General features: G+C 43.9%; 1 protein-coding gene across 1 annotated transcript in view; it reads left to right on the forward strand.

The window, feature by feature from the left end:
* Positions 1-2,896: 2,896 nt before the first annotated feature.
* EPHA4 (EPH receptor A4) overlaps positions 2,897-26,707 on the forward strand; it is a 143,571-nt gene continuing 119,760 nt past the window's right edge. Inside the window, exons 1-3 of the mRNA XM_080798695.1 lie at positions 2,897-3,035; positions 6,122-6,189; positions 10,420-11,083. Of these exons, the coding sequence (XP_080654821.1) occupies positions 2,945-3,035; positions 6,122-6,189; positions 10,420-11,083 (823 nt within the window). The 5' untranslated portion in view covers positions 2,897-2,944. The remainder of the gene's footprint in view (positions 3,036-6,121; positions 6,190-10,419; positions 11,084-26,707) is intronic.

Consider the following 26,707-nt stretch of genomic DNA (forward strand, 5'->3'; position numbering starts at 1 on the left):
TAAATTGGCCTGGGGGGGGGGTAGGGGTAATGGGGGGGTAGGGCTGTGGGAAGTTCCACACTGCTAATGGACTGGGCCACAGTCTTTTTTTTTTTTTTTTTTTTCACTTCTGCCCTATTTTGGAAAGGAACCTTGCCTAGGTTGGAGGACTTTTCCTCTAGGTAGTCGCAGTGGACAGAATTTTCAGTAGTTCATTTCTGATATTCATCTCAGAAATTCTTTAGAGAGGAAGTTATAGTTCAGTTTTTCAAGTTCACATTTCTTGCCTTTTGGTTCTCCAGGTTATTGGGTTGCTTTGGGGTCTGAAAAAGGAAAAATAGGAAACAAAAGGGGGAGTCACTCAAAGTACCCTAGCAAATGAAGCCTTGCTTTCAGGCAGCTGTGGATGCAAAGGCTTTAATATTCAGCATGCATATCCCAGGAGAGGAAACATGGTACATGTTCTAGAAATTTCACTGTTTTTAAGGAGGCGGGCAGTCATTTTCCCATTCCACCACATACAACTCAAAACTCGTGCAGGGAGGCAAGCTGCACCTATTGTTTAAAAACATTTTAGACAGAATTCAAATTGCTCTTTCCTTTTTCCAGCGTTGCGCCAAATGACAGGGACCGATATTTCATCTCCTTTTCCTATAAATCTCAGGCAGACACACGAAAGAAGGTTGAAGCGAATCCCTTAAAGGGACTTCGTGCAGTTACTTAAATAATTGATACATACACTTACCTATAAATCCCCCCGTGCGCATTTCCCCCCTTTTTACTTGTGTGGGAACAGTAGCTACAGTAACCGAAATCCACCTCCTCAGACTGTGACATTTCAGGCGGTCTTTGACCACGAAGCCAAAATACTTGGGGCCCCGCACAAGCTGCCCCGCAGAGGCCGCCGAGTCACGCAGCTCCTGCACACAGCCTCGCCAAGCGCGCTCAAATAAAAGTTGCCCGGTTCTGAGTTCGCAAGGGTGGAGGCGGCTCTCCAGCCACGGAGGAGGCAGGACGGATTGCGCGGGCCCAGGACCCGAAGCGGTGGCCGCGATCCGCTCTCTCCTCCACAGCGCCCTACCCCCCTCCTGTTCGATCTAGGATTCTTTTTGTTTGTTTGTTTATTTTCCACGGACAGTAGCTACTCAGGCAGCCCTGGGAATGTTGACTGTGAGTTTCTCCTTGAGACGCGCTCTGATTCCATTTTCCGTAACCCAGCTAGCGAGAAACACGTCTCCCGGGTCCTCTGCACCAACGCTCGCCACCGCTCGCCACCACATCGCAGGAGTGGCCAGCGAGCGCGGGTCGTGGGAGGGCGGATGAAAAGATGCCCCGCGGACACAGCACCGCTCTGCGGGTAGCGGGTTGCAGCCTTTGTCCGCTCGCCCTTCCGCAGGGGCCACGCACTCCCGCATCTGGCCGGCAGGTGGCGCGGTTGCCTCACGATGAGTTGCTGCCGGAGCGGGAAAGGCGCCTCCACCTCCCCGCGGTCGCCCACCCGCTGGGACCCTGGCACCGGAGAAAAACCCCGTCCTACCCAGGAGGGAGACAGAGGAGGGGCGGCCTCGGTGTGGGGGTGGGGGTGGGGGTGGAGGAGGAGGCCAAGTCAGGAATCGGGCCCCTTTAAACGTCGGAAGAAACGCTCCGAGTCGCGTCGGGGGTCGGTCCCGGGGCCGCCCGCAGCGCTACAGTCGCCCGGCGGCGCTCAGGTGGCTGCTCCCGCAGCCGGGACATCTGGGGACAGACCAAGGCCCACTGGGGCCTACGTCCCCGGAGGTTGACATTGACACTCTCGGCTCCTGGGTGGGGGCAGCTGCGTGGATTCCCGCCGCTTCTGCCGTCCGCCACCGCGCCCGGGGCGGGAGAGAGGTCCCCAGCAGCGCTCGGGAGCCGTCGGAGCGCGGAGCTGCAGCAGTCGCGCCGGGCAGCCTCAGAGTCCCCGCCTGCGGGGTCTGGGCAGCAGCAGGTACCCCCGCTCCCACCTTACGCCCTTCGCTTCTGCCCCGGCGCCCGGGATTGACCAGGCCTGGTTCCCGGGACGACCCCCGGGGAGCACGCAGCCGGTTCCCTGCAGCTCAGGCCGGACTTCTCCGGGCGTCGTGTCGCGATGGGAAGTACTGTCCCGGGGCCGGGAAGAGACGCGCTGCCTGAACGCGAGGTGCAACCAGAGGGCTCTTCTCCGTGGCTAGAAAGTCCCTGGTTCCGTCTCTGGAGACGGTGACTGTGCCTTGCCTCCCGCCGGGAGCTGCCCTGGACTTTGGGGACCGATTAGGTCCCTGCTTTCCAGCCAGCTGGGGAGCCGGGGAAGAAAGACATAATCAAACCACAGGACTCCCCCGAAGAGCATTTCATTTGGAGATGCGCCATAAAGACACCAACAGGGCAAGGTAGCAGAGGGTGGCAGAGGCGGTGCGCCAGCCCCTGCGCGAGCCGCGAACGCTTCGACCCTCAGAAAAGAGCAACAGCAGAGATGCAGGTCAACTTTATACTTATTTTATTGCAGTAAAAGAACCTTTTCCTCCATCTCAAAACGCTCGTGGCGGGGGGGGGGGCGGGGGGAGGGGAGAGGGGGTTGCCAGTCTTCCTCGGATGCCCCCCAGTCGATTTCGGTCTTCGAAGCTCCTTCCGCTGCCCAAGGGCTGGACCCCTGAAGTGAGGACCGGAGACCACGCAGTCTCCCTCCGGCGGGGGCGGGAACCCGGCAGAGCTGGGTCTCAGAGGCCCCGGGAGACCGCGCGCCCTGCCGAGCCCTGAGGGGGCGGGGCCTTAGGGCGGGCTATGCTCAGTAGGGCGGGGCTGGGGCGTCCCGTCTGCGCCACTATTGGCCACGGACCTCGGACTGGCGGGTGAACGTCACGGGCTGGGCCCACCCCCTTGGCAATGTCTTCAGCCTGCTGCACTTCTAACTTAAGCATTTATTCCACTGGGATAGAAGCGGTAGGAGCAGCGTTGGCACCGGCGAACCATGGCTGGGATTTTCTCTTTCGTCCTCTTTTCGTTTCTCTTTGGGATTTGCGACGCTGTCACCGGTTCCAGGGTGTACCCCGCGAATGAAGGTAAGAGCGAGGTGGTCCTTCTGCGGTCCCGGGCAGAGAGGTGGATCTGCGGGTGAATGGGCCCCGGGAGCGCGAGGCCGGAGGATATGAGGGGATCCCGGCGTGAGCGGTGCGCCCCGACTCCGGAGAAGGGGGCCGGGACGAGGGGATCCGCGAAGGGGAGTGGGAAAGCTGCCGGGCAGCCTTCCCCGGGCGGTGATCGTGCATTCGGCTTGGCTACCCAAGTTTGTAGCGAAAGGACAAAGTTTAGTAGCATCCGCTGGCGAGCCCAGCTCCAGGCGCCCCAGGGGATACACGAGATCCAACACCAGGATTTAAAAAAAAAAAAAAAATTATTTGGATTTAGCGCTCCCTACCACTGCTCCCAACCCGGCTCGGGTCAAGGGGGGAACGAAAGCCTGGAGCTAAGTGAGTGCTTGGTGCTCCCGGGTTCCTGCGAAAGCCTTGGACCTCAGGTTTCTGCGAAGTTTGTCGAGCCCTGGGCTTCCCGGGACCGGGCTGCGGGGCTTCAGCTGCGCAGCGGTCGTGGCGCCGCTCGCAGGTCGCCAGTGACCTGGTTTCTGTAGCACCCGGCGTCAGACACCTTCTCCCCGCTGGGCCGCGCGCTCCGGGTGTGCAATCGCTGGCCTACGGGGCCCCACTCTTTTCAGATCACCCCTCAGACCTGGGGACCCGCTGGCAAGTTAAGCGTAGTAGTTTTTGCTTTTTGCTCCCAGAACTATTCACCGGGTTAGTTTGGATGGAACGCGCTGGACCCGTCTGGACGCGCTGTTTTCTGCGCGTCTCTTCGGACGTGTTAGAAAGATTGTGTGCGTTTCTGTGTATAGGGGAGGTGGGTGTTGATCATTTCGTTTCTGATGGCCTCAGAGAAAGGCGAATCGAATGTATGTGTGTGCGTGTGTGTCAGCGTGAGTCTGTGTGTGTACGCGCTCGCGCGTGTGTGGGTGCGCGGGTGCCTGCGTGGACGCGGACGATTGTGTGCCTCTGCGTGAGTGCCCTGATTGTGTTGTGACTGTGTTCGGTGCTGCTTGTGCTCGAATCAGTGTGCATCTAGCATTGCACCCCGTCTCGTCGACTCTTTCACAGCACCCTCCTCCACCCCCCCTCCCCCGGCCTCCCGCATCCGTCTATCCAACCATCCATCTATGCAGGCGTCCATCTCCAGAATCCGTCCATGCATCCCTGCGCAATCTATCATTTTCCCTGTTCCGAAGGAGGGAGCCAAAAACCAACTTAGCCTTGGCTGGGCAGCCGGTACCCAGAGCTCGCCAGACGGAGGCTGGGAGATACTCACACACCTGCCGGCAGACACTGTTTGGGAGGAAAGGGGCGCTCTCCTACCCTCTCGATCCCTTTCTCCTAACTGGCTTCTGGTGCCATCTCGGTCGCTGCGGTCCCTCGGTCCCCAGGGTCATTCCTTTTAGTAGAATCATGGATCTCGATTTCTCGTGACTACTTCGTACACTTGTTAGGATGTCCCCCAAGACTTCTCTGGCATCGGACGTAAAGGAGATTTTCTTTTCTTTTTCTCTTTGTTTTTTTTTCGTCCTCCCGTTTCTTGCCTTTTCTTTTGGAAGGAAAACTTGGGAGCGCTAGACAAAAACAGTGTTGATGGAGCTGTAGGCTGATGTAGAACGAAGGGGGGGGGTTGTCTCCCCCCTCCGGCCCCTCCTCCCCCCTAAAAATTAATTCATTTTGTTGCTTTTTATTCCCCTCACGTTTCCTTTTCTCCCTTTTACCCTCCCTTTCTACTCCCTCCCTTTTTTTGTAAATTGGGTCTTATTGTTCCCTTTGTGTCCCTAATCCACCTTACATAAATCCAAATGGATGTAGCAGGCTTTTCTCTAGGGACCAAGAAGAGGGAACTTGGGGAGGGGGGTGCAACCCAGGCAGGAGCGACCTAGGGAAGGCTCTGTATTTTAAAATAATTAAGAGACCCTAGGAATTCAGGCTTCTAGGGAAAATCAGGAGAAAGCGGCTGTTTTTAACTCCTTTGACTTGGAGATGAAATGAGGGAAGGTGGGCAGAATTCAGGGGCCTAGTGGTGAGATGGAGAATCGGAGTGCCCAGGAGCAAGGATGAGGGCTCCCCATTCCCACCCCTCCCCCAGCCTAAAGAACCAGCCTCACTGATCAAATTAATAACCCAGTGGTTCCTTTGAGATGGGCCTTTCGACCCCCAGGCCTGTGGATCTCGGTGGGAAAGGGAATGTGGAGAGGTTAGGAATCCATTGTGTCCTTTTCAGTGTCCCCGGTGCCTAGGACCGTTCCAGCCTGGGTGGGGGACATCAGCTCTATAGCCCTCTTCCCTATTCTCTGAGCTTTGACATGCATGCTTGGGTGCAAGACAAACACTAAATCTATTAGGCAGCACTCCTTCACCTAAAATTCAAACCAGTGATTTCCTCTTAGGCCAAGGTTGAGTCCCTGGCTGTCCTCTACAAGACCTGGGAAGAGAATAGTCCAGTGTGTTGGCATTCTAAATTCTACAGGTCTGCCATTACCCCTTTCTGAAACTTGGATATTAAAACAAAACAAAACAAAAAGCCATGAATACCCCATCCAGGGCCTCTTTATTTGGTGGGGCAGGGAAAAAAGAAATTGTAGAGGAGAGAGCCTTTTCATGACCCTTTGAGTACTTTCTGTTAGAATTCACTTGTGGTTCTGTCACCATGATGATGAGTTATGTGGTCATCTGAAACTTCCAAAAACAAATAACTGTAGTAGATACCAGACAGAGATGAATGCTGGTTTTGCTCTGGAGTGTAGCTGCCCTACATAGATATATTTATTTTTTGAATTGCACTTGAGATTCTCTATTCATCCTTTTTCGAAAATGAATCAGCTCAGTCCTGGGATGGAATTTTAAATGCTAAGCAAGTTAAATAAATAAGAACGTGCAGATTTAAAGAGGGGAGAAGATCAAGTAAGTAATGATTATTTACATAAGTGAGACCGAGTTTAGGTTTTGATCAGAGTTGGATACGCACACCCCCAGCACATATGGAAACGCTCAGGCAAATGGTTTTTGTAGTATTGGCTTTTTTGCAATTGGAAATTAATCCATTCTTCTTTGTTTTCTTGCAGTTACCCTATTGGATTCCAGATCTGTTCAGGGAGAACTTGGGTGGATAGCGAGCCCTCTGGAAGGAGGGGTAAGTTCCGAGTTGCTCTCTGATCCAAAGGGTAAAAAGGAGTGATTAGCAACTTTCTGAGAGTCCTAATGGCTTGATTCTTGTTGATTGTGGTGAGGGGGTCAGATTTCCGCCATGGCCTATGAAGTGAATTACCCTTTGTTGGAGAAATCCTATACTCCCTTTGGATAACTCTGTCATGGAAGAACTAGAAACCAAAAGGGCAGAAAGGGGTTTCAAAATTAGGAGATTGGTGGAGGCATAGACTTAGATGCGTATTTAAAACTAAAATACCGACAAGAAATACGATCCAGGGACCAAATTAGAATTTGTGCCTATTACTGTGATGGCCATGAAGACCTGACAGGGTTAATTTTAGAGCAATTGTTCTGTTTCCAGATGAGGAAAATGAATGAATAAAGATACCAGGGGAGAGAACATGTCTGATTGTACCAGGCACAAGTTTAGTTCCGTGCATAGGCAGTGAGGGGTGGGGGTGGGGGGGGGCATCCTTACCTCTGAAACCTTACATCAGCTGCAGCTCTCTTGGGCACTAAGAGGAAACCCCTTGAACTTGTGCAAGGGGTACAAGAGATACATGGGAAAAACCCCAAGCTTTTGTGCTGTTGGTGCTAAATGTAAAAAAGTTTGAGTATTTGGAATCTTGAGTCTTTGGGGAGGGGGAAGCTAGAATAGAACAGAAAGGATGAGAGCGTGCCTCACTGTTCATTTGTTCTGCAATGTGCCATTGTTGCCTCCTGAAGATTTCAGAGAATACAGCTCAGTGGCCACATTCTCCCCTTCACCCCTCACAACAGTTCAGAATGAATCAGCTTTGGGAAAAAAATCAGAATAGCATGTTAACTCTGACTTCTGCCAAACTTAAGGAACTCTCAGATCCTTTAAAAATCAAGATCATTCTGCCCTTATGTGCTTGAGAATCCAGGACTGAATCAGTGGGTTAAGAGCAATAGAAGTGAGAGACAAGTGGTCTTTAGCAGGGGAAAATGCAAATAATGAGCCCCCCAGTATGGTGCTTCCCACAGGTCCCCTGAATTAACAGGAAGGGATCAAAACAGTAAAGATGCACAGAAATTGTTATAAAAGAGGAAGGGTTTTTTAAAAAAAGGCAAGAAAGTTGTCATGAAAATGGAGAATGTTGTTAGGCCGTCTTTTTCCAAAACAGGTCTTGGGATCTGTGTGCAATAAAACGGAGATTTGCCTTGCCGCCTTGTTTTTCTGCCTGAACTTGACTGCAGTTCCTTGGATCTCTGCTGAAAAATCCTAGTCGGCCCTCAAAACCATTTTTTAAAGGGAGGGAGAGTGATTGGCAGGCCTCTGGCAGTGTAGACAGGCCTTATTCACTGCTGATTGCAGGCAATTGCCCTCGTCCTTTGAATGCGAAGAAAGGTACAGCTTTATCTTGTGAGAGTCAGACTCTTGTTAATCCTATACCCTGGAAAGGTCACTGGTTCAGGGAGGCTTTCCCAGGCTACACCAGGAGTAAAAGCTCTGCAGGTTCAATGTATTAGAACTGCTAGCAAAATTGAAGATGGGAGGTATCAGTACCTTTAAAAATTTAATGTGTCTTATTTTTCTAACTGGCTGCACTCAAGTTTGAAGGGAGAATGCATCCAGTATGATGTGGGACCTGACCTGTTACACTAAATATACATGTGACCTGTTTAAAAGCAAGGAATGACACATTTTTGAGTACAGTCTATGGTCTGTCTAGTTTGTGGAAAGCTTTTACTGCAACTTAATATGCTGTAGACATCCCATATCCCGCACCCACCCCCAAACTGCCAAAAGAACACCTGCTCGCTTTTTCTAAACAAAAACTTCTTTCGTCTTGAGGTCTCTTAAGATAATACCATGCATATATAGCTGGTTTGTGTCCAACCCAGAACTTTTCCATGAGCTGAATGTAGACTTCTGAATGTAGAATGTTAGCATTTTTCTTTCCTTAAATGTGATGGGTATAACATTTTAGGGACTCGTTGGGGGGGGGGGTGAGAAATGAAATGTTATTTATGTACAATAGAATTAGTCATTCCAAAATACACAGTAGCCATTGAGAAATTATGTGCCAGATTACAAAGTTTCATTAACCTGTTGATTTTGTCATTAAAGAAGACTTTTTCAGGCTTAGAATGAAGGGATGAATTAGGTTATCTACCAAATATGGATGGATTAGCTTTAAAAAGTTCTTTCCAGCTGAAGATAAAAGCATATTTGTGTCTTTTGGTTATTCTGAAATTTCTGCTTATAGTTAGGGCAGTTCACATCTTTCTTGGCTGGAAACTTGGGATCATGGTTTTGTCAATAAATAATGACATTTATTTGTTGTTATTGTTATTTTTAAAGAGAAACAGAAAATTTACTTGACAGTACCACAAGTAAAATATGAAATACAGTCATAGACAACTCACTGTTCTCTGTTTTTCTCTAAGAACAACTAAGGAGAACATAAGAATAATAGAAAGTAATGGCTCCTGATGGCAACATTATAGCGAAACCTAATTTCTTGGCAGTGTTCATTTAAAGGAGCATATTGAATTTCTGACACTGATTGTAAAATACAAAAACTAAGGTGAGATTTGTCATTGTTCTGGCGAATTGATCCATGTGTTTAGACAATTAAGTTCAGACTGGAAAATTCACATTAGATCAAACTCTCCTGTATGAACTCTGTGGAGATATCCCTGTGTGCTTTCATTTACATTGATAAATGTGTTTTTCCATATTCCCTTTGTTCTGAGATGAGAAGCATGCTGAGTAGGGTTTTTTTTTTTTTGAAGGTGAAGATCTATTTTTGGATTTACATGAATTTCCCCCAAATAAGTAAATTACTGGTGATTTATTGCTTAGTGGATAAAAAGAAATTTTAATCACCACAGGGCACTTATTCCTCCCAGTTCCAACTTTCATAATGGTAGCAGATGAAAGGGATACAGAGTTTTATGCAGTATAGTCCTTCACACAGTAACATTTCCATCCATTAATAGTTTTCCAATGCACAGATGGAAAACCCGTTAAAAGATACATTATGGTTCTACGTACTTCATTGGATTGAATGGAGCTTTAAGTGGAGCTATTATAGAATATGAATTTTTTTAAACTATCTTTTTTCTTCTAATTATATTCATGTGTTAGATACTTAAGTTGATTTATACCAGATCTATATAAATGCATTACTGTAGATACTTGTGAAGAATTGGAGGCTGCTTACTGGCCCTATAGGAGCCCCCCAAACAATCTTGCTGCTTTTAGGATTATTTTTTAAAAAGCTGTGGCAAGAGGTGCGTTTTTACTACTCTAGTCACAGTAAGTTTCGATTGTCCCACCCTTAGAATCTTTATGTTGTGAAATCGATCACAAAGGAAGCCCTACCACCCTCCTCTAGTTTTCTTGGGCTTTCAATCATAAATACCCCCTACGATTTTATTTTAATATCCACAGAATATTTAGAAGCAAAGCATGTGTGCATTCTTGTTTACTTATGGGTATATGTTTTAAAACTAAGGATACACAGACTTTTTAAATACAATACATTGGTCTGGGAGAGTGTTTCATTGTTACAAATGACAGTGGATTTGAGAAATCCAACCATAAAGTTTACTCTCTATTTTCCCAGGATTACCAAAACCAGAAGAGTGAGATTTTCCTTACCCTTTTAAAGAACAGTGACAGTGCCAAAAAAAAAAAAAAAAAAAGGATTTTTTTTTTGACTGACATTTTTTTTTTTTTAGGTATTAGAGAGCAAAGTTCTGACAGGAGCACCACTAATTAACTGATAATTGTCTTCCTTTGGCAAGCGTCTTTCTTCCTGCTCTTAATTTGCAGGTCTCTGCTCAGTTGTTGAAACAATACACATACTAGTTTTTCATTTATGAGTAAATTTGAACTGTTGCCACTTGAAATTGTAGCTGTTGTAATAGGTGAATCTGAGGTTGTTAGACCACCACAAGGATCTGCTGAGAACTCATAAGCAAAAGATCTCCCCAGGCCTCTGGATTGTAGGCAAAAGAATGAAACCACCACCAAAAAAACAAAACCAAAAAAGACCACATCCCCAGTAAAATGCTGTCTTATCTCCCATAAAGTGTTTTGTTAGTGAGGGTTGGTTCTCAGTAGTTTTCCTCCTCCCTGGAACAAAAATCGTCACTGTCCTATGAGGGGAAAATAAAATTGACAAATCACCGCAGGGGGACATTCTGTAATTGATACATTTCCTTTGGATCTTTGCAGTGGGAGGAAGTGAGTATAATGGATGAGAAAAACACACCAATCCGAACCTACCAAGTGTGCAACGTGATGGAACCCAGCCAGAATAACTGGCTGCGAACTGACTGGATCCCCCGAGAGGGGGCCCAGAGGGTGTACATTGAGATCAAGTTCACCTTGAGAGACTGCAACAGTCTTCCGGGTGTCATGGGGACTTGCAAGGAGACGTTCAATCTCTACTACTACGAATCAGACAATGACAAAGAGCGTTTCATCCGAGAGAGCCAGTTTGCCAAGATTGACACCATCGCGGCCGACGAGAGCTTCACCCAAGTGGACATTGGTGACAGAATCATGAAGCTGAACACCGAGATCCGGGATGTAGGGCCACTGAGCAAAAAGGGGTTTTACCTGGCTTTTCAGGATGTGGGGGCCTGCATCGCCCTGGTCTCAGTGCGTGTGTTCTACAAGAAATGTCCGCTCACTGTTCGCAATCTGGCCCAGTTTCCAGACACCATCACAGGGGCTGATACGTCTTCCCTGGTGGAAGTTCGAGGCTCCTGTGTCAACAACTCAGAAGAGAAGGATGTGCCAAAAATGTACTGTGGGGCAGATGGTGAATGGCTGGTACCCATTGGCAACTGCCTGTGCAATGCTGGGCATGAAGAGAGGAATGGAGAATGCCAAGGTAAGAAGAGCCATATTGTACTTTTCATTAGGGCTTAGTGCACGTAATTAAATCAGAGATGAGACTAAATGGAGTAAAGCCAGTAATTAGCAGCCCCAGTGGGATGTGGTGGGACAGAGGGGGTCTAATGAGTAAGTGCTATAGCTCCAGGTGGCGAGGCTAAGACGTTTCTAATACTGACAAAATAAATGATGCTGTGTAATCAGCAGAAGGCCAGATACATTTGCTAACAGGCACTTAGATCTGAACCGGCTTGATGTGCCCTCTGAAATGTAAATGAACAAGCTGAAGACACAGACCTGATTGATCCTGACTTCAAGAGGGCAGACACATTTTCGAACCCTAGTTTTCCCTGTGCGCGGACCTGGTAAAATGGCAAAGACGGTGATATTGACCACCTCTTGTGGTATATATATGTACACGAATGACTGAAATGTGAAGTAAGGATTCCAGTCTTGCAGATCCCTCCTGCTGAAAGTACAATTCTTCAGGCCTCATGGACCCGTGTAGATGTGGCCCAATGCAATGGCGTGACAAGGTTTCAAGTGCGTTCTGTTCCACTGAGCTCCCGTTGATAGGGTCTGCAAGTGACGTTAATCTTGATGGAAGACCTCTTGATTTCCCTGAGGAGGTGATAAACAGCTAGTGAGAGTCTAATTCGATCTGTGTGGTCAGAGGCAATAGTAAATTGTGGTCCATTTTGGTTATTGAGTTTTTGGAGAAATCTAGACTTGTGTATCATGTTAATTACTACTTGCCGCATTACTAAGGTGATTTTTTTCTTTCTTAACCTGCAGTCGAGTGTATGCAATTCGTTCCTTCCTTATTTCCCCTTTCTGGGGAGTCGGTAAAATATTTTTCTTTGTAGCAGCTTTGCTTCGAAGTAAGAGATGAGAGGAGTTCGTATTTATATAAGGATTGCTTGTCTTGTGTGTGGAATAAGGCTTAAAAAAATCAGTTATCCCGGGACGCCTGGGTGGCTCAGTTGATTAAGCAGCTGCCTTCGGCTCAGGTCATGATCTCAGCGTCCTGGGATCGAGTCCCACATCAGGCTCCTTGCTCGGCGGGGAGCCTGCTTCTCCCTCTGCCTCTGCCTACCACTCTGTCTGCCTGTGCTCGCTCGCTCTCTCTCTCTAACAAATAAATAAATTAAAAAAAAAATCAGTTATCCCAAGGTTGTTATTTTTACTTGCTGTTTATTTTTAGTGCTTATCGATAATCTGCTGCCACCAATCTTACTACGGTTACTACTAAACAGTGTAACTCTGGGCCCGAGTATGGAACAGATCCGATTAATCTGTTCTCAGGGTGATTGTTGAGCTGTAGACTGATTGCCACATGGTTCATCTGATTTGGTGATTAAAGACCTCAAAGTAACTGACTGCCAAACAATTTGTCTGGCATTTCAACCATCTTAATGACAGGGTGGGATTTACTATGGGACAATCCACTTCACAGACTGGAAATCAACAGTTATAACCTGAAGAAAGTTGCATTTTTGATAATTTGATGTCCTAGATTATACATTTTTCCCCTTTTATAGTTTCTACTGTTTTAAAGTGTCATTCTTGACTTGCTAGTTATTTCCAGGAGTAGCTAAGAAGGAATGCTGTAAATTCATTGCAAATAAAACAATAAAGGCTGGCTACCTTTTCTGGTGACTCAGAGTAAAAAGGTAAACTCATAAATTGGAAAATTTTAAAGCTGGAATTTAAAGTTGTTTTCAGTTGTTTTTTGCAAAGAATCATTTCTTGATCATCGTGCTAGCTCTTGACTTAGCAACTGCTAGAGGAGCTGTACCAAATTGAAACCCCGAAATGTATTCTGGTCTTAGTATTAGAACATATGTGAGTGCGTTGTTATTGGCACCTAAACTGCAATCATCATAGCAGGTATGGTGACGTGAACAGGGCGATGACACTGTATCACATTTTAGAGTGAATTATTCTGCCTTGTCGATTTTTGTAAGAGAGCACTTGGACATCTTCACATGTCAAGATTCTTCTATGTATTGAAAAAAAAGAGAGAGAGAGAGAGAACACCATTGTCTCCCATTTCCTGCTCTGGCATTAGTATATCTCTGTATCTAATGTCATTGATTTTCAATTGTTACAGAGCCCAGTAACTCATACATTGCTACACTGTGAAACTCCTTGACATTTTTACAACCCAAATTAGAAGAAGAGGAGAAAAAGATGGAGGGGGAAGTGAATGTAAATCCGATTGAACATTTTAGTGGTTTTCTTTATGGAAATAATCTTGGGAATTCAGTTAATCATATGGTTCACGGAAGGGTGGGGCTCCATGTTTTGGATTCAGTCTGTTTCTAAGCAAACTATTCCTAATACAAGGCCAGATATTTAATGGAAGGGGAGGTTGATTGAGGCCGTGTTTTTTTAGAATCTTCGTTGTTTTCTTTTTGGCTACCCAAGTATTTTCTTAGCTGCTCATAAATGACTAACTCTTTCGAAAAGACATTTTTTTGAACAAAATATTGCCCTTTGTTTATTTTTTTATTTATTTGACAGAGAGAGAGAGATCACAGATAGACAGAGAGGCAGGCAGGGGTCGGGGGAGGGGAGAAGTCTCCCCGCAGAGCAGGGAGCCCGATGTGGGGCTCGATCCCAGGACCCTGGGATCATGACCTGAGCCAAAGGCAGAGGCTTTAACCCACTGAGCTACCCAGGTGTCCCTATTTGTTTGTTCTTAATACTACCAGGTGGGCTTTGCTGATGAATTTAGGGGGAAAGGAAAAACTTGGAATGGTAAGATTCTTCAACTCCAAACCTGAGTGAGACTTTTTAAAGATGACTCAAGACTGTGAAAATCTTAGGAGTAATAAAAATGGTCCTCTTCATCCTTGATGTCATTACTGGGAAGCAACCAGGTAGAGCAGAAAGAACACGGAGACAAAGAAATGTGTCTCACTGTGGTCACATAACTGTATGACCTTGAGCACAATTCTTAAGCCTTTTCATCTATAAAATGAGTTGAAAATAATTGTACTTAGCTTACAGTCTTGCTATGAGGACACCGTGATGTAAGATTAGTAAAAGTCACCTTTCAGATCCTAAAGCATTAAACCGATGTTCATGCCAGCAATTCTTTATTTACTCTGTTCTTCCCACAGTCAAAGCTGTGGACTTTAAGGGTGTTGAGTTGAACGAGCGAAAGAGAAATTCATCCATCGCCCAGCCCCTCTTGGAAGTCCAGGCTAAAGAAAGGAAGGAAACATTGCCCTTGCCCTAACAAAGAATAATGTCTATTTTCACACTTCATGTTGGAAATGATATTTAGAGAGTGTCATTTTATTTCTCCCCTGTCGGAAAGCGGACTTTCCTTTGAGTGAGAGAAAAGTGATTTGGGGGCGGGACAAGAAAGACCAGGGCGCAAAGAGAGCTTAAGAAGGGATATAAAGGGGAACTGGCAAGTCTTCAGAGCTGTGGCAGCAGGTTCCTCCCCAATTGTCTTTTCAGTGGGCCTACTGTTGCAGGCCGAATGGGACAGGTGAAAGGTCACCCACTTCCTCATCCATCTTCCTTGGGGTCTGGGAGGTCAGAGTGAAGACGGATTAAGATCTTACATGTTTGACAAAGGATCCTTGGGCAAAAATGGCCAGGGTGGGTGGGGGCCTGGGGCGTGCTGTTGTTTGAATTGAACCCCCGTCAGCTGCGGGAGTCCTTAAGGGACTTGGGGGACAGAACGACACTTCCTCTTGGCGTTCTTACCTCCAAGCAGTACATGCTAATGGTGTGGCGAAGGGTGGCGTGGCACGTCAGAAGTGTCAAGAGGGGATGGCAGGCTTGCCCTCTGAAGCAGCTGCAAGTTCATTCTGCTCTTGAATAACATTTTCTGAAGTGATTCGGCTCTGTCTCCTCGGGTAACGAAGAGGAGTAGTAGCCAGTCATCTGTCTTCTCCAGGAGAAGGCGTGGCCGGCTGGTCTCAGCTGCCGTTTGAACTCAGCCCAGTGACTGGCTGCAGAGGAGTCACTGCTCTGGTTAGTCTTCTAACCAGGTCTCCTCAAACCTGGTCTCCTTTCTTTCCTTAGAAGAAAGCGAAAATATACCCCAGACCCTGGCACTGCCCCCCACCCCCCACCTATACCCCCCAGGGAGGAAACGGTCCAGATGTTTCTAGAGGGTTGTTTTCATTACTTCAGGAAGATGAAACAGACGAAGAGAGGAAAAGATTCTTTATTAACATGTTTTCTGCTTAATTAAAAAGCTGAAAAATGAAAGGAAAAGCCACAGATTTACTCTTTGTGAAATATTAATAAGCACTATTTTAGAGCATATATATAAAAATGAGACTAAGAGAAAGAAGGCCTTCTTCTGGAGTCACTCTTCAAGCCAAAGAATGACAACGGTGACAAAGTCGAGCTCCACAGGAATCAAGGCTTGCTGAAAGACACATTGTTGCTGTAGATTACTTGGGGTCCTACATGTCCAGGACCTGTATTATATATCATTAATACATGATGCCTTCATATCAGCAAAAGGTGTCAGTCAAAGCTCTTAGGAGAAGGAACAAGACAGAAAATGCTTTGATAGCCATTAACAGGACTATTTCAAATTTGGGCTTTGAAAAGAGGGAGAGAGTTTATGTTTAAAAAAAAAAAAAAGAAAGAAAGAAAGAAAGAAAGAAAGAAAGAAAGAAAGAAAGAAATTACTTTCTTTTTCCCACTCTACTCTAGAAAGACCTTAGGAGAAAGAAGTACTGGAAAGGAAGCATTTAAAATATAGTTCAGAGAGATGCTGCTTCATATCCTTTCCACCTTTGAAATTTTTCTCCTACCTTTGAATCATATCTTTAAGTATCAATTGCTTGCATCACATGGCTGCTTTTATCTCCAGCTTTGAAGCCGGCTGTGATCACTGAAAGATGCTATTCTTTATATCCAAGAAGAGCAGGGTTTAATTATTGTGCTTTTTCTGTTACACTTTTTTTTATGATTCCCCCCCCTCCCCCCGCACCTTCGTCGTGTGACCAGGGTTCTTTCCTGAGTGTGCATTATGGAGTCGTCTCTGTTTTGGGCGCGCCAAAGCATCACATAGGAATGACCTCAGTGAGGGACTTTTGAATATGGTACTTAAGCTTTGATGACTTATTTTACTTAACTGGGCTTCCTCGTACCTTTTAAAAATGAAGTAAGACATCATGATTCTGTGAAGACTTGAATCTTCGGAAAAAAAGACTGAATGAATGGCTTCTCAGTTACTGTTTACTGTGCAAAGCAGAGCTGGTTGTGATAGAAGTTTGACTTCCCTGTCATTGAACTTGACTACTTCAGGTTTAGGTTGTTTTTTTATCCCCCCGTCCCCATTTAATTGATGAATTTCACATTACCGAAGAACAGCATACTTCAAACTCTTCAACTTTTTATGACTTACCACTTTTTATAATTTGCCAGGCAACTCAAATATTCTCTTTACACGTGTAGTTTAAAAATATAATAGGATCAGAAGTAGAATCTTCTTAATTATCATCTTGTTTTTATGATGCTTGACTATTTATCATGGACATCACTCCACGTTAGAGGGTATCTTCCTGTCCTCTTATTCACTCCTCTTCATCCTTTATATCACACTTCATATAATTTTCCCCTCTGTGGTAGACATGTAGGGGTCTTAGTTTCTTAGTTTTTCCTGGCAATATTTTTAAACACTTCAATTTATAAATCAAACATGTACAAGTTTGCTTAAAAATCGAATGATGAGCCTCAGTCTGTGACTTTCCTGGCTTTTTCATGGACAAGTGAACTTAGCAGGCTTTCTTATCGTGAGCACGTCCATGGAGAAGCGCAGTGTGGTATAATCAGACAAGTAACCCCAGTGACGATTACAGAGCATAGTGGGGTCTCATTAAATGTTCATTGAATGAATGAATAAATAAATGCATAAGGAACTGTGGCCTGTTTCATATTAAACATTTAGTTGGTGGAGTAATGTTTCATGGAGCCAGGATGATATATCAAAATCTTTGTGTGTGACTGATGTACTAATGAGGTCCTAGTTTATAATTCCTAAATCAGTTGGGTCTTAACTCTTTTCCTTGTGTTTATGAATCATCTCTACGTCTGAACTTTCAGAAATGTCCGCCATGGATGGGTTAACAGAGTTACTGGTATAAAATGGCTAAAACCTGTTTTTGGAGTTTGAGACTTGGGTTCAGTTCCTACTTGTGCTACTTAACCCTTTGTGTGATCATGGACACTAACTTAACTGCAAATTCACAAATGCAAATTGGTGGTAATAGTATGCTATGTATGATACACACACATAAGCCTGTATATATGGAAAAAAGGGTCTTGTGCCGTGTCTAGAATTACTAAACACTTAGTAAAGTACATGGAAACCGTTACTGTTAATTTTATTGTTGTTAGGTAGAAATATGTTGATGGTATGGGTTATTGGACCAGTGTTGACCCAACAATGAAAGCAGTTCATTTAGGCTCCAGAGTAGAGGTATTTTGGAGGAGGGGGTGCAAGTGGATGGGGGAGAATGATATTACATAAGCAAGGGTAGGAGGTGGTATGGGATGGCTGATCTTAGATGCATTGATTAGATCTTCTGTTAACCCCTGCAGTGATTCTCAAAATGTGTTCTGTCTGGATTCCCCACTACCCTTGGTCTGCAAGGTCAAACTTTTTTTTTTTTTTTTTAATTAATACTTAGCTATCATTTGCCTCTCTCTTACCTCTCTCTTTTTCATGAGTGGAGTTTTCTAGAGGCTTCCTGATGTGTGGTATCTCATCAAAGTGAATACAGAAGCAAATAGGAGAACCCAGCTACCCTCTATTAAAACAGACATTAAAGAGAGTTGGTGGGGCACCTGGGTGGCTCAGTGGGTTAAAGCCTCTGCCTTCAGCTCAGGTCATGAGCCCAGGGTCCTGGGATCAAGCCCTGCATCTGGCTCTCTGCTCAGCGGGGGGCCTGCTTCCTCCTCTCTCTGTCTGCCTCTCTGCCTACTTGTGATCTCTGTCTGTCAAATAAATAAATAAAAAATCTTAAAAAAAAAAAAAAGAGTTGGAAAAAAAGAAAAAATATTACCCTTATAAAGAATTGTATTTTGGGAAAATACAGTTATTTTTTCATTAACACATTATTTGTGTAAACATGTGATGGGCAACCATTAATTTTTGAAATGCCTTAATAAATAATTACTTTTAAAATTTCTCAATTTCCATTTCCAGTGGTAAATATTGGCAGCTTTAAGTCAAATAAACTAAAGTGTTTTGGCATCCTCAGTATTTTTAGAAGTGTAAAGGGGTTGTGAGACCATCAGCGTTTCTCTTGACAGGTACATTAAAAATTCAAATGACGTAAGAAAGTTCTGAAAACTTTCAGAATCTGGGAGATGAAGGTAACTTAGAAGAATGGCCTTTTATTTATTCAACCCTTTAAGATGTTTCTATAAACTTAGACTGCAATTTGTAGCTTTTAGCCTTTTAAAGCTGTTTATCTGTGTCCAAGAAGGTGGCTAGGCGCTGTTTTAGTTTTATTGTTGTGAGATCCAGGATCTTGCCTTGCGAGATGGCATGATTAAAGGAGGTCTCAGCTGTCCCCTGGACCCTGAGAGACTGTATCTTTTTCACTTCGGGCACAAAACCTTTTTCATTGTGTGCCTTACAGCTGGTACCTCTGAGCTGTTTTTGGGGAGGAGAGCAGGTGAGGTCACTCCGTTTCCTGATCCGAAGGGTAATTAATAGTCCCATGACTAAATGGACATTTTATGAATATTCAGGGTCTGTTTCGGCTTCTTGGGAAACAATCCTGTCGGAACCGCTTACAACTCCCTTTGGAGACGCCTAGCGTTTTCTGGGTGAATGCGGGTCGTCAGCTGTCTGCCTAGGGTTGCATTTCCAGGCTGCGGAGCCTTCATTTGCATATTCTGTATGCGTCCTCATGCAAAACAGCACACCCATTTCCCCCTCGCACAAAGGCAGTGAGGGCTTCCTTTGGAAACTCCAGCCAAAATCTCCTTCTGTTTATGCAGAACCCAATGATTTAGACACCATGCAAATTAATTCGGTTTTGATTTGAATGCTTCCAGAGATTGGGGGCGGGGCGTAGAGTGGACTGTTTGCACTGGGCCCTTTTTGGACACCCTCTCCCCCCTCCCTCGGGTGGCTGACTGTCACTCCCCAGCCCCTTGCCCCTTGCAAAACAACCCAAGCCCCTGCTGCTCATTTTATTTTGACCTTTGGAAAGTAACCTAGTTTTGGTGAATCCTTTAGCTTGTCTGTTCAGTGACAGCTTCAGCTGGCATCTTGCCGTGCTCTCGGAGTGGGAGGAGATGGCACTATTCAGATTATGCGAGGAATGTTTAGAAGTGTCCCAACAAAGGGCTTAAAAAAATTGTAAAGCAAAAAGATAAAATTCTTTGAAAAGGAATTGTCAGACCTCAGGAAGTTCCGAAAATAGGCTTCAGGTCACTAGTGGGCTGGAATCCATTCATTCCTTCAACAAATAGATAGTGAAAGCATAGAACTGAAGATCACCATTGGTATTTTCATCTGTTTCTACATGGATGAATGAGTACAGCAGTCTTTGTACCTAGACTCACAATTAAAAGCCCTTCTCTTCCCTTGTGTCTCAGATACATTTCTTTAAAAGGCATATTGGCTATAATTCTGTTCTTCTTCCATGTGTTCATTCTCTTTGGGTGGAACATCCTGTCGCCTTCCGAGTTCGGTCTTCACATCCCACCCAGGGTCTCCAGATTGACTTAATCTTCGCGTGATTCCCCTAGACACTGCATATATAACACCACAGACTTCACCCTGCTTGGCCACAGCGCTGTCTTCAGAAGGCCATGATCATATGCATTCTATAAAATAGAAGACGAGGACTTTGCATGAAATGTTTTTGAAGTTCAATTAGTTTTGAGCTCAAGCTAATTTCACAGAGCAGAACACGGGCATAGCCAGACTTTGCAGTGCAATTAAGAGGAGGCAGGGTCAGCTAAAACAACATCGAAATGTGGAAGAGCTTTGGTGTAGCTCCACATGGTCTGACAAAGTTTGATGATGCTGTTCAAAGTCCATTTGGGATGGATTATTAGGGATTAAAGAACAGCAGAAGGCTCTGTACTTGGTGTGTTCTCTGGTGTCATTAGTGGATGAGAAAATTCAGCTGCTTATCTGGATCTTGTTTCTAAGGATGGATTTAAACAGACCCACACTCCTCAAAGGTGATCTTACTAACCTCTTCTTAATAAGTTACAGATCTCAAATTGCTCAAAATCCTTAAAATACCATTTGAAGTAAGTTGATTGATAATTATCATTTCCCCTACGTGTACAGATATTTTCTGCAGCAGTACAAAGCTAAAGTACAGTTTCTTAATTACCCAGATAATCCTGTTTGCTTGTATTTTTAAACTATGAAGTGCTGGGTAATTATTCAATTCTTAATAGAAGGCAAATGGCAATGTAAACAATAATTAGGATGTTAGACAGACTAATGCGCTTCAAAGCAAATTGGATTTTTTTCATACTGTTCAGCATGATGTCCCATAAAGCTAACAATTTAGGAGCAAGGCAGAAAAGGTTCCATTTTGTTCATATTTTATGGCGTTATCTCTTCATGGCTTGTTTCCGTGAATAGCAGTTCACCCCAATGAAGCTGGCTGTGCCCACGCCAAATGTTTCCGTAACAATTGCTTCCCTGCTGTTTGACATTTGGCTCTGTTCTCCCAGGACTCCAGATTGGTCCTTTGTCTGCTTCAGATCCCAGGGGTCAGAGGTTAACAGAATACTGATTTCCTCCCATAATACCATGGCAGGTAAATATGGGCCAACCTCATCAGTTAAGACACAGCTCGGTGAGGAATGCAGTTCTCATGGGCTTTTGTCCTTAAGAACTTCCTGATTTAAGACACCAAGCTCCCCAGCTATCCTTTGCCAGGGCAGATCCTTCATCTTCGAGATGGCATTTCCCATTGCTAACCATTCAGGACCCGTAGGCTATCCCCAGAAATACACGATCTGGAAACTAGGAGCAGATCATTGCTTTGGATGAATTAATTTTACAAACCTAATATGGTAATGCTTAGCCATCACTGCACACTTAATTGTGTCTTGTAGTCTTATCTGCACTGTATGTTTCATTGATGAAATAATAAACTGATGACAGAGGCGGTAGACAAAGATATTTTAATAATGGTGCTACTGCTCCCTCTCTTTCTTGTCTCGTCTTCATGGTGTGTTGCTAGTTAGAGGTGTAATTAAACAAACAATCAATTTTATTTGCCATTTTTGTCATTTATGGAGACATCTAAACATTCATCAATATCAGTGTTATTAATGTTTTACATCAGTTTAATTATGGAGGTCTCAATTTTTCTCCCCGGTATTAATGCAGGTGAACCAATAGACTATTTCCTACCTGGTTGTGATGCACACACACAAGCTCTCGAAATTTAGGATAGGTTTCAAACTTTGCAGCTACTTGCTACCATCAATTAATTTTAAACTGCCTTTCTGTATATGAGCTCTCCATTTCTAATTGGCCAGCCTCCTTCACGTTGCACTGTGAACTTGACGCTTGGGTTCATTTGTTTTCAGTTCTAAGTGTTTGAAAAAGACATCTCCACTTTGAAAAAACAGTTTCCTTTTGAAGTGTCCAGCTTGGCCATGACTGTAGCAGCCCCCGGGCAAATTAGCATGTTAAAAGAGTGGATCAATACCTTTCTGGCCTCTCCATCCCTCTTACTCTCTTGGAGGGGGAAGAGTTTTGAAGAACCCTAGGAGGCCCTTGACAGATGTGCCAGGAGATTTCAAGAGTATTGTTCATTGCTGAGTTGGGAACATTGACAGTTTGATCTAGTGCCCAGACTGCGTCTTCGCTGGTCATTTGAAAACGGATGCAGGAGGCATTGACAGCTTCAGGAAAGCTGTAGCAGTTCATGTAATTATGGAGAGGATTAGAAGAAAAGTGTTGGGAGAAATAAGAGATCAATAGAAGGCACTAGTTGACTGAATTCACCTTTAGCTGTTAGAGCACTCCATTTTGTAACATTTAGTCAGTGTGTAGGAGTATTGGATAGGGTTTTGTTTTTTTTTTTAAGTGTTATGCAAATCTATGCATAAGGGGGGAAAAAAACAGTCACTGATTTTTGAGAGTGGACTTGTAGGTAATTAATAGTATAATGCTTCCAGTACTTAAGATGCAAAGGTGGCTAATTAACTAATGGGAGAAATTGAGATTTCATTACTCGGCTTTCTAAGGAGATGCCCACAAAAGAAGTGAAGCCGAAAGTAATATTTGAGCATTCAGGCTTCAGTTTGAAAATTTTTTCTTTAGGAGCTACCTCCCTGCATCCTAGAATTTTTTGTTTGTTTTTGTTTTTCATTTTTATCTTATTTATTTATTTGAATATATGGTGTTTTATTTGTTTCAGTATGGTAACTCAGCAGTTCGGCATCCTAGAGTTTTAAACTGATGCTCATGCAAGACTCCAGTAAACCAGTATAAAAGCATGGTGGGTTTATATGAAAGGAACCTGTGTTGATGGGAAAATGAGAACATCATCTTTGCGTGAAGGAAAAATATTTTAAAAAAGGTTTGAAGCAAATCACCAGAAGCTCTCAAAGTCCTTAGATTTTGGAAGTCTCGGGATGCCTGGTTGGTTCAGTTGTTAAGCGTCTGCCTTCGACTCAGGTTTTGATCCCAGATCATGACCCATGATCCTGGAATGGAGTCCCACATGGGGCTCCCTCATCAGCGAGAAGCCTGCTTCTCCCTCTCCCACTCCCCCTGCTAGTGTTCCCTCTCTCTCTGTCTCTCTGTCAAATAAATAAATAAAATCTTAAAAAAAAAAAAAGATTTTGGAAGTCTCCTTCACAGGGCAAAAACGGCAATTGTACTGAGCTTAAATAAACCAAGTCCATAATTTATTCTAACCTTTATGAAGGACTCAGGGATCCTCATTCACGAAACATTGTAACTCTAATTATTTCAGTAATTTTTGAATGGGTATTTGGTGCGGCAAGAATCCTGCACTCTGATTTCAGCAATTGTACTGAAACGGTTTTTTAAAAAGTTTGTTATTAGATCGTTCCTTTTCTTTTCCTAGGGAAATATAAAGTCATTTCTTGAGAAAGTAACGTCTGGTCTTATAAACATCACACTATTATCCTAACTTTAAAAAATGGTTATCCTAAAAAGAACCTCTCCCCGAAGAAAGAACTGCTGACTTCTACTATAGTTAATGACTGAAAGACACAAACTTAGTGAGTTTTTCCAATATTTTCCATTGGATCTTCTAGCTGGTTATCACTGATCTACAGGACATCTATTGATTTTTGTATGTTTACCTTGCATCCAATCTTTTATTGAACTGCCTTGTGAATACTAATAGGTTTTCAGTTAATTCTCCAGAGTTTTCTAGAGAACTAATAGTTTTGACTGCATGCAGTTATATATATTTTTCCCTTCTTTCTAAAAATTAGACCTCTTATTTCTGATTTCTGTCTTACCAACATTGGTTAGAATTTGCAGACCAGTAATAAAAACCGGTATAGGACTGTGAATATCTTTATTTTATGCCCAATTTTGTTCAGCATAGTTTAAGTATGTTATGTGATTATTTTCCCTTAAGATCCTATTTCCAGTTCCTAAACATTTCTCAGAGAGGAGTTTTAAATTGTATTAAATTACTTCAAGTATTGCTTTTAGTTACGTGATCATTCTGACTTACTGTATTTATAATATTAAAGATGTTAGATTTTTCTGAAAATGATCCATAAATTCTCTTGCATTTGTCGGGGGGGGGGCGGGGAAACAACTATCAGTTGGCAGTAAATTTTGATAAATGGTTTCTTGATTTTTATTTTTCATTGAAAATGGTGGCTAAGCATTCAGAGAATTTAGTTTCAATCTCAGCTTTATCACTTATAATGTGATGATGGGCCAGTTACTTTAGTACTTTAGCTTTCTCTGTCATATGGGGGTAATGATACCTATCCCATGAATAGACTTAGGATAAATAATGAACATAATGTACATAACAATGCATGTAAGTTTCACTTGGGAAGTGGCATCTATTTAGTTGTCAGTAAAATGTGGAAATTGTAATTATTGTTTTATCATGAGTCTTTAAAAACTATTCAAATGATATTAGCCAATATATCCTCTTTCTTTCTTTCTTTTAAAGATTTATTTATTTATTTATTTACTGGACAGACAGAGACCACAAATAGGCAGAGGCAGGCAGAGAGAGAGGGGGAAGCAGGCTCCCTGCTGAGCAGAGAGCCCGATGCGATGCGGGGCTGGATCCCAGGACCCTGGGATCATGACCTGAGCCAAAGGCAGAGGCTTAACCCACTGAGCCATCCAGGGGCCCCATATATCCTCTTTCTGTTTCTCTTTCTTGCTTTCCAATTCTATGTCTTTCTCTCTCTTTCTCTGATCCTGTTCTTAGCAGGTTTTGCTATTATGGTCAATTCGTAAAATTAATTCTGGATAGTTTTCCTTTTTCTTTTTTTTAAAAGATAGATTAATTAATTAATTAATTCATTTATCAGAGAGTGTGAGTGTGAGCACAAGCAGGGGGAGCAGCAGGCAGAGGGAGAGGCAGGCTCCCTGCTGAGCAAGGAGCCCAGTGAGGGACTGGATCTTAGGACCCTGGGATCACGACCTGAGCTGAAGGCAGACACTTAACTGACAGAGCCACCCAGGGGTCCTGATAGTTTTCCATTTTTAGTTAATACCGCAGAAAGTTAATGTGCATGAGAACTAGCTTTTCTCTGCGAGTTTGAAGGATTTCACCATTAAAACTGGCTTTGGACTGTGCACTTAACGATTTGTGCACTCTTCTGTTTGCTAGAATTCAATGAAAAGTACAAAAGCCCCATAAAGGAAGGTGGCCATAGCACTTTGTTTGATTGTTTTTTGAATCACACAAATTTTCAACCCTACCAGAGTAGACAGGCTCTTTGACTCTGATTTGGGCCTTTCCAGCCTGTGCTGACTTCAGGGCAAGAGGAGAGATGTCCCATTGCTCTCATCCATAATTCTGTTACTGAAATTCCGTGTTGCTGGTGCAGATCTTGAACCTGTAAAGTAAAGGTAACGGAATCCTTGGACGTGGAGTTAGTGCATCGGCATGGTCAGGCTGCTCATTAATCAGGAGCCTGGTTGTTAATGAGAAGCTAGTTGAGGAGCTATTTACTATCCCATTAGGAAAAGCTGCATGTCTCTGTGGGCGTCTGTGGCTGCAGCCCCTCTGAGCTGTGGGGCTTTACTCCCCTTTTTTATTGAGAGAGAAAGACAGAACAAGAAATGACAGATCCACTGTTAATAGAAACATCTGGTGCTCCTTAGAGTCCCCACTCTGACATAATAATTTGTAAATATTTTATATTGGTTTTGAGGAATGGCAAATTTCAGTTTTTATTTAGCCAAACAGACAAATTATTTCATAGGCTACAGCAGACAGAACAATGACCAGAGGACAGATGCTGCCTCAGTATAAGGAAGAACCATCTAGCATTTTGATCTAGGAGGGAGTGGAGCACGATGCCTTGGAAGGCCATGAGTGCCACATATTTTGGACATGTTCACACTGGCTGGGTGACCTAGGCCATCTAACATGTTAGAGGTTGGAGACCCTGTGTTTCCCAAGAGGGACTCCGTTATCATTCTGGACAGGATGATTCTTCCTTAAGTACTGCAGCAAGCTTGCAGATCTGTCCTGTGCACACTGTGCAGGCATGGTCACAAAGCATTTAGTATCCTAAGCAGTCCCTGGGCACGAAATGCCTGTGGCATCCTCTAATCCTGTAACAGACCAGGTGGTACTCTTATTATCCCCATTTTACAGTTGGGAAAGTTGAGGCGTGGAGAGGTGCCTAAGGTTATGTAGACTCCCCCAGACGATTTGGAACCAACCGGATAGACTGGCTCCAGCCTCCTCACTTGCTATCTCTAGACCATACTTTGCCTGAGTAAGAACTGTTAGAAAGACAGGAAACTCTTTCCAAGTTAACAATATGGGATCACCTTCTATTCTTACAAGGTAAGAAGAATATTTAAAATGTCTGAGTTATAGACTTATGTAAACAGTGCCCTGTATTTACTCCCAAGATTTGTCAAACATTCATCTGCCAGTGGGTGGCCTTTGTGTTATTTTGAATGGCCTAGCAAAGAGCAAATTGTGACTTTGCAATTATTAAGACTGAAGACCTTGTCCTAGAGTGTGTTACTGAGCAAATTATTCTTATGTTGACTTGGTATTAGAGCAGAGAGAAAGGTTACAGACATAGACCCAGGTTTACATAAGACAGAGCATCATCTCGTCTTAACAGAGGGACAGCCTAAGCTAATGAGAACTTTTTGATTTCTCACATGTTGTCTAATAAATCCGGGGAGATTTAGAAGGAAAATCACTCTGAAAAGGAGAGCGAACTTTCAGTTATCTAAATGTTGGGCATGTACATTTAAGCTGATTCAGGTAGAGTATTTACTTGGAAATGTGTGCAAGAAAAAAAAAAAGGCAGTGAAACCGTTTGGGAGGTAATACATTTCTATAATAAGGAGGAAAGTGAAAAAACACAGGTAAACGATTGCAAATGATGGTACAGTAGCACCCCCCCCCCCATCTTAGATACATTCTTCTCT

Source organism: Martes martes (genome assembly GCF_963455335.1).
Source record: "Martes martes genome assembly, chromosome: 3".
Lineage (NCBI taxonomy): Eukaryota > Metazoa > Chordata > Mammalia > Carnivora > Mustelidae > Martes > Martes martes.